The 7,570-nt window shown below is 45.4% G+C and overlaps 1 protein-coding gene across 1 annotated transcript in view; it reads left to right on the forward strand.

The window, feature by feature from the left end:
* LOC115021579 (gamma-aminobutyric acid type B receptor subunit 2-like) overlaps positions 1-4,666 on the forward strand; it is a 24,676-nt gene extending 20,010 nt beyond the window's left edge. Inside the window, exons 15-19 of the mRNA XM_029452098.1 lie at positions 1,965-2,192; positions 3,025-3,237; positions 3,316-3,415; positions 3,780-3,885; positions 4,406-4,666. Of these exons, the coding sequence (XP_029307958.1) occupies positions 1,965-2,192; positions 3,025-3,237; positions 3,316-3,415; positions 3,780-3,885; positions 4,406-4,529 (771 nt within the window). The 3' untranslated portion in view covers positions 4,530-4,666. The remainder of the gene's footprint in view (positions 1-1,964; positions 2,193-3,024; positions 3,238-3,315; positions 3,416-3,779; positions 3,886-4,405) is intronic.
* Positions 4,667-7,570: the final 2,904 nt, after the last annotated feature.

Raw genomic sequence — 7,570 nt, forward strand, 5'->3', positions numbered from 1 at the left:
GTCCTTCCATACCCTGCAACTGTTTCCGGAGTCCTCCCGGATAACATAACCCGGAAGGACTCCTTCTTCAGTCGGACGGCCCCTTGAGGCACCTAAGACCTTGAGACCACAGCTCATCACCGCAGCTTCAGCAATAGAGGTTTTGAGCATCGCCTACTCAGGTTCAATGCCCCCAACCTCCACAGGGATGTCTGAAAAGCTCCGCCGGAGGTGTGAGTTGAAGATCCCCAGGACAGGGGCTTCCTCCAGACGTTCCCAGTTCACCCACACTACCCGTTTTGGTTTACCAGGTCTGTCCAGAGTCTTCCACACCCCTTGATCCAACTCACCACCAGATGGTGATCAGTCGACAGCTCCGCCCCTCTCTTCACCCGAGTGTCCAAAACATGCGGCCTCAGATCAGATGATACAATTACAAAAACGATCATTGACCTTTGGCCTAGGGTGCTCTGGTACCACGTGCACTTATGAGCATCCTTATGTTCGAACATGGTGTTTGTTATGGCCATTCCATGACTAGCACAGAAGTCCAACAACAAACGACCGTTCGGGTTTAGATCAGGGAGGCCCTTCCTCCCAATCACGCCTCTCCAGGTGTCTCCATCGTTTCCCACGTGTGCGTTGAAGTCTCCCAACAAGACTACGGAGTCTCCTACTGGAGCCCCCTGCAGGGCTCCATTCAGGGTCTCCAAGAAGGCCGAATACTCAGAACTGCGGTTTGGGGCATAGGCACAAACAACAGTCAGAGTTTTCCCCCCCATAACCCTCTCGTCCACCGGGGTAAACTCCAACGTAGCGGCGCTCAGCCGGGGGCTAGTGAGTATCCCCACCCCGGCCCGACGCCTCACACCTTGGGCAACTCCGGAGAAGAATAGAGTCCAACCCCTATCCAGGAGTACGGTTCCGGAGCCAAGACTGTGCATAGAGGTAAGCCCCACCAGATCCAACTGGTAGCAATCCACCTCTCGCACTAGTTCCGGCTCCTTCCCCCACAGAGAGTATCATCCCCGGAGTGTCTGTCTCTCATGTGGCAGGTTGCCACTGATAAAGTTTACGTCAGGATCATGAATCGTGGCTGCGCCTGCTGCCCTGGTCCTGCTGGACACCGGGAAGCCTTTTTGACATTTTCCTGGATTCATCCAAACTTTCTCTTTTTCAACACAACATAATTTCTGTCAAATGTTGTATTTGTACTATGTTGTTTATCCTGTACACACGACATCTACTGCACGTCTGTCCGTCCTGGGAGAGGGATCCCTCCTCAGTCTCTCCCTGAGGTTTCTTCCATTTTCCCCCTTTAATTTTGGGGTTTCTTTTAGGAAGTTTTTCCTTGTGCGATGCGAGGGTCTGAGGACAGAGGGTCTGAGGACAGAGGGTCTGAGGACAGAGGGTCTGAGGACAGAGGGTCTAAGGACAGAGGATGTCGTATCCTGTACAGTCTGTAAAGCACACTGAGACAAATGTATAATTTGTGATATTGGGCTATACAAATAAATTTGATTTGATTTGATTTGAGAGAGGGCAGCCTCTGCTGCACGGGTCTGGTCCGTCGAGGTCCCTGACCATCACTGCCACCCGTGTGACAGCGCACCCGACCCCAGCGGTTTTTCCCATGAGCGGTGGTCCCACAGGATGGATGGATGGGAGACACCACGTAGCTTCTTCGGGCTGTGCCTGACCGGGCTCCGTGGCAAACCCGGCCACCAGGCCACATTATATATATATTATATTACTCTGATAATACATATATATATATATATATATATATATATATAATATCAGAGTAATATATAATATATATATATATATGTATATATATTACTCTGATAATATATATAATATATATATTACTCTGATAATATATATATTATATATTACTAATTAAACGCACACTCCACATAAGAACTTCTTCAAACATAAACAGTGTGTTGAGGTTGAAACGAGATGTTGTGTTTTCCCTTCAGGGTCTGGGGTGTTTTGTGTCCTGGAGCATCAGGTCTGTGCAGCTGGATCCTCCTGCAGTCAGCAATAAGCTCCTGACGCTCAGCGTGTTCTCTGTGACGCTGTTCAGTGTTGCAGGAGCTGCAGGATCCCTGCTGACCTCCCACAATCCTCCTCTTCACTTCTGTCTGACCAGTGCCCTCATCCTCTGCTGTAACATCTTCACCCTGAGCTGCATGTTCGGACCAAAGGTCAGCGTGACGCTCAATCTACTGTTAGTCTCTTTCTGGAGACTTTAAGAAAAACTTCCTTTAAAGATATGTATTGTAACATTCATACATGTTGTACACACTACAGGTGAACAGAGTCATACATGTTGTACACACTACAGGTGAACAGAGTCATACATGTTGTACACACTACAGGTGAACAGAGTCATACATGTTGTACACACTACAGGTGAACAGAGTCATACATGTTGTACACACTACAGGTGAACAGGGTCATACATGTTGTACACACTACAGGTGAACAGAGTCATACATGTTGTACACACTACAGGTGAACAGGGTCATACATGTTGTACACACTACAGGTGAACAGAGTCATACATGTTGTACACACTACAGGTGAACAGGGTCATACATGTTGTACACACTACAGGTGAACAGGGTCATACATGTTGTACACACTACAGGTGAACAGGGTCATACATGTTGTACACACTACAGGTGAACAGAGTCATACATGTTGTACACACTACAGGTGAACAGAGTCATACATGTTGTACACACTACAGGTGAACAGGGTCAAACATGTTGTACACACTACAGGTGAACAGGGTCAAACATGTAACTAACAGATATCATGAAGCTTCCCCACTTCATGACTCACATCAACACAAGTTTATATTACAAGTGTTTAATATGTACATGAGGCGTTATGTAATGTAGCTGTGGAGAGGTTAAATCTACACACACTGTTACAAACACAAGCTCTCAGAAGTGTCTCATCTTAACTCCAAGTCTTCCCTCTCAGCGAGAACCCTCTCCTCTTGTTTACTGTGGTTTCATTTCTTTGCAGTTCTTGTACATGTGTCTGAATGGCAGCAAGCTGCAGCAGGAGTTGGAGATGCAGCAGGAGTCGGAGCTGCCGCAGGAGTCGGAGCTGCAGCAGGAGTCGGAGCTGCAGCAGGAGTCGGAGCTGCAGCAGGAGTTTGAAGCTGCAGAGGGAGAAGACGAGGAGAAGAAGACGCTGAGCAGGTTAAACCAGCAGCTGAAGAGTCAAACTGCTCAGGTGAGGCTGCAGGAACATCCCCTGACTGATGTGTGTGTGCACTGATTAATGCTGCAGTGTTTGTTGTGTTCCCTGCAGCTCGATGTAGAAATAGAATCCATCACGATGCAACTCTCTGAAATGTCTGAGTCACCTGATCCTGAGCCGAAGCATCACATGTCCAGAGGACCAAGAAGCGGTAAACTGAACTAACATCACTTTAGTTACATGTTGTATAGACACTTTGGGCCCCTGACTCTTTAGGCCCCTGACTCTTTAGGCCCCTGACTCTTTAGGCCCCTGACTCTTTGATCCCCTGACTCTTTGGGCCCCTGACTCTTTGGGCCCCTGCCCTGCAGGCCCGTTCAGTGATCCCTCCCGACACTGACTTGTGACACAACAAGTACATAATTCTGATCAACATCAGTTTATTCTCTATAAGTTCACCATGTGTTTAGCTTAGTTTAGCACAAAATGTGGAAGCAGAGGGGAACTACTAGCCATCAGAAAAAATATGAAACAAGCCTTACTCCCTGATTATAATCTGTATTATGTGCCTGCAGGTAAAGTCCGGGCTGTGAGGTGGACTCACGCAGCTCAGGTCTGTTCTGAGGACAGAAACTCAGAGAGGAAACCTTCAAGTCTAGACAGCATCAACTCTCCTGAGCAGTGAGTCCACAACAAACTGATCCTTTACCGAGTGAAAGTACTAATACCACACTGTACAAATACTCCACTGCAAGTAAAGTCCTGCATTGAAAATGTTTCTTAATAAGTAAAATTACGTGAGTTTAATCAGGAAAATATAGTTTGTGTTCACGGAAATTATGCACAAACACCAACATGTGATAGAAGTGTGACTTCTGTGTTTTACTGCTTATTAAAGTGCATTTAATATGCAGTAATAAGTAATCCAGTGGGTTTAAACACTAAATATAGTAAAAAAATAACATTTCAAATTTCGGTTGCTTCTTGCACAAACGTGTTGAAGGAGACATGATGCAACCATCAGTGTTATATATATATTTATTTATATATATATATTTTTATATGTATTTTTTTTTATATATTTTTTAAATATATATTATATATATATATATATATATATATATAATATATATATATATATATATATATATATAATATATACTAGTATGTAGTTTAATTCCGTCCCTGTGGTGTCTCTCAGCGTGCAGCGCCGTCTGTCCGTGCAGCTGCCGATCCTCCATCATTCCTACCTGTCCGCCGTCGGAGGCGTCAGCGCCAGCAGCTCCAGTGTGTTCGGCAGCCGGGACAACTTCCTGTCCACCTGACGCCGCTCTACTCGACCAATCAGACGGCAGCTGTGACTGACTGACCCGTATTTATTTTTGTATTTATTTTTAGATATGGGATTATATTTGGGACTGTAAACGAACAGAAACAAGCCAGTGTTGTTTTGTTGTTTTAATGGAACGCTGTCGGACTTAATAAAACATTAAGAAATAGACAGATCTTTTGCAATTAAAATGTTTTATATCCTAAATTGTTTCGTGTTTAATCTGTTTAGTCATCAAACTTTTGTTAACTCTGGATATTTGTAGGATTATTATTATTAATTATTACTCTCACTCTGACTCACTCTGACTCTCATTCTGACTCTCATTCTGACTCTCACTCTGACTCTCATTCTGACTCTCATTCTGACTCTGATTCTGACTCTCACTCTGACTCTCATTCTGACTCTCACTCTGACTCTCATTCTGACTCTCACTCTGACTCTCATTCTGACTCTCACTCTGACTCTCATTCTGACTCTCATTCTGACTCTCACTCTGACTCTGATTCTGACTCTCACTCTGACTCTCACTCTGATTGTGACTCTCACTGATTCTGACTCTCACTCTGACTCTCACTCTGACTCTGATTCTGACTCTCACTCTGATTCTGACTCTCACTGATTCTGACTCTCACTCTGACTCTCACTCTGACTCTGATTCTGACTCTCACTCTGATTCTGACTCTCACTCTGATTCTGTCTCTCACTCTGATTCTGACTCTGACTCTCACTCTGACTCTGATTCTGACTCTCACTCTGATTCTGACTCTCACTCTGACTCTGATTCTGACTCTCACTCTGACTCTCACTCTGACTCTGATTCTGACTCTCACTCTGAATGCTGCTAGTCCTGTGGACCTCTTCTATCTCTGAGTTAGCCCATGAACAGCTGTTGCAATCTTTGAAATCAGCTCATCATTTGTGAGATGTTTTTCTTCACACGGAGCACACCGTCTGCATGCTCCGCCGAACAGCTGACACCCGCGTGGAGCGTGAGCATCAGCTGTTCGATTGACACTTGGTCTGAGCCAATCGGAGTTTCATTAAGATTCCTAAAGCCAACTTCCGGTTGGGCGAACATGTGAGGGCAGCGTTGTCTCGTTCTCCTACGACTCTACTTTATGAACATTTACATACAGTTGCTGGCCCGGACATGGCTAGCATAATTAACCTGCTTGAAGAGCACAGAGCTAGCATTTCAGCTGATTTTAAAGCTGCCTTTGCGGTACTGGAGGTGAAACTGAACATAACGCAGACCATGGTAGCGAAACATAGTGAACGAATTGACTCTCTTGAGTCCAATGCCAACCTGCAAGACCAGCAATTAAATTCACTCGAGGAGAAGTGTGCCTTGCTAGCGGATAGCAATGCCAAACTAGCTGCGAAGACCGCAGATCTGGAAGGTCAGAGCCGCAGAAATAATATCAGAATCATTGGACTTCCTGAGTCTATTGAGGGACCCCGGCCTACAACCTTCTTTTCAGAACCTTTGGTCGAGCTGCTAGGCGCTGAGACTCTCCAATCCCCTCCCGAGCTGGACCGTGCACACAGAGCGCCAACCACTAAGCCGCAGCCGGGGGTGAGGCCCCGACCTGTGATAATGTGTTTACATCGCTACCAGGTCAAGGATCTGATTGTCCGGGAGGCCCGCAAGAGACGAGGGGATCTCTGTGCAGTGGACACCAGTGCAGATCTACGAAGACTTCACACAGGAGGTCCTCGAACAGCGGGCTAAGTACCGGGACATCATGTCAAAGCTGTACAACCTAGGCCTCAGACCGACTCTTCTGTTCCCTGCTCGCCTGCAGATCACACTGGGAAACGGGGCTAAGAAAAGGTTTCCCTCGCCCGTGGAAGCTGTAGCCTTTGCAGCTAGCCATGAACGTGAGCCGGCTAGCTAACCACTGATGTTGTGCTAGGTTAGTGGGGGCTGGGCTAGGCTAAGCTAAACCGCGCTAGCTGCATTGATGGTGGACTGGGTACGTTACAACCGTTATGTTGGGACACAATTTAATTTTATAAATCTAACGTTACCTAGTCAAGACAGCGCATAATGAGACATGTTGTTTACATTTATTTTTTGTACAATTATATTTTTATATTACCAGGTTAACATGCTGTTCATAATTGTAATCTCTTTTATAACTAACGTTAAACAGCACGTAGTGTGCACCTTTGCAATGTTCTTGTTAACACATGCTGTTCACAATTATCCACACTTATTAAGGAGGTTGTATTAGCATGATGTGGGTACTGAGACACTTTGAAGAAGGAGAGATGATTCAGGTAGGGAAGTCATTGCCAATGTTATTGGCAGGCATGTTCCACGGGGTGGGGAGGGAGGGGGGCTTGGGCATGGGAGGAGGTGAGAGAGAGGGGGAGTAGGGGATGGGAGGGAGAGGGCGGGAAAGGGTGGGACATTGATCTTGATGGGGCTATGGGTTTCCATTTGTTGGAGGCAGCTATTTCATTTACATTCTGTTTTGTCATTTTTATGTACACTGTTCTCTCCATTTTTAGTTATGGATGTTCTAGGGCTGACCTGTCACTTTCGATGCTATATGTGGTGTCATGGCGAATGTAACTTGTACAGGGACTGGTGGTGGACAGGGGGTCAGGATACTATCTCTGAATACTGGTGGGTTGAATGCTCCGGTGAAACTCACAAAGATTATGACACATCTTAAAAACTTGAATGCAGATATAATGTTTATACAGGAGACACATCTTTGTAACTCTGATCAGCGAAAGCTGAATAGGCCTTTGGATTGGACAAATGTTTCATTCGCAATTCAACCTAAAGACAAGGGGCACAGCCATTTTAATTAGGAAAAATGTAAATTTCACCCCTACTAATACAATTTTAGATCCAAATGGACGTTATGTCATAATTTCTGGCACACTCTATCAGAAGCCGGTCATCTTAGTATCTGTGTATGCTCCCAATTGGGATGATCATAATTTTGTGAAATTGCTATTCTCCACCATTCCGGATTTGAATTCCCATCTATTAATATTGGGAGGAGATATGAATTG

The sequence above is a fragment of the Cottoperca gobio genome, chromosome 16, assembly GCF_900634415.1.
Source record: "Cottoperca gobio chromosome 16, fCotGob3.1, whole genome shotgun sequence".
Classification (NCBI taxonomy): domain Eukaryota; kingdom Metazoa; phylum Chordata; class Actinopteri; order Perciformes; family Bovichtidae; genus Cottoperca; species Cottoperca gobio.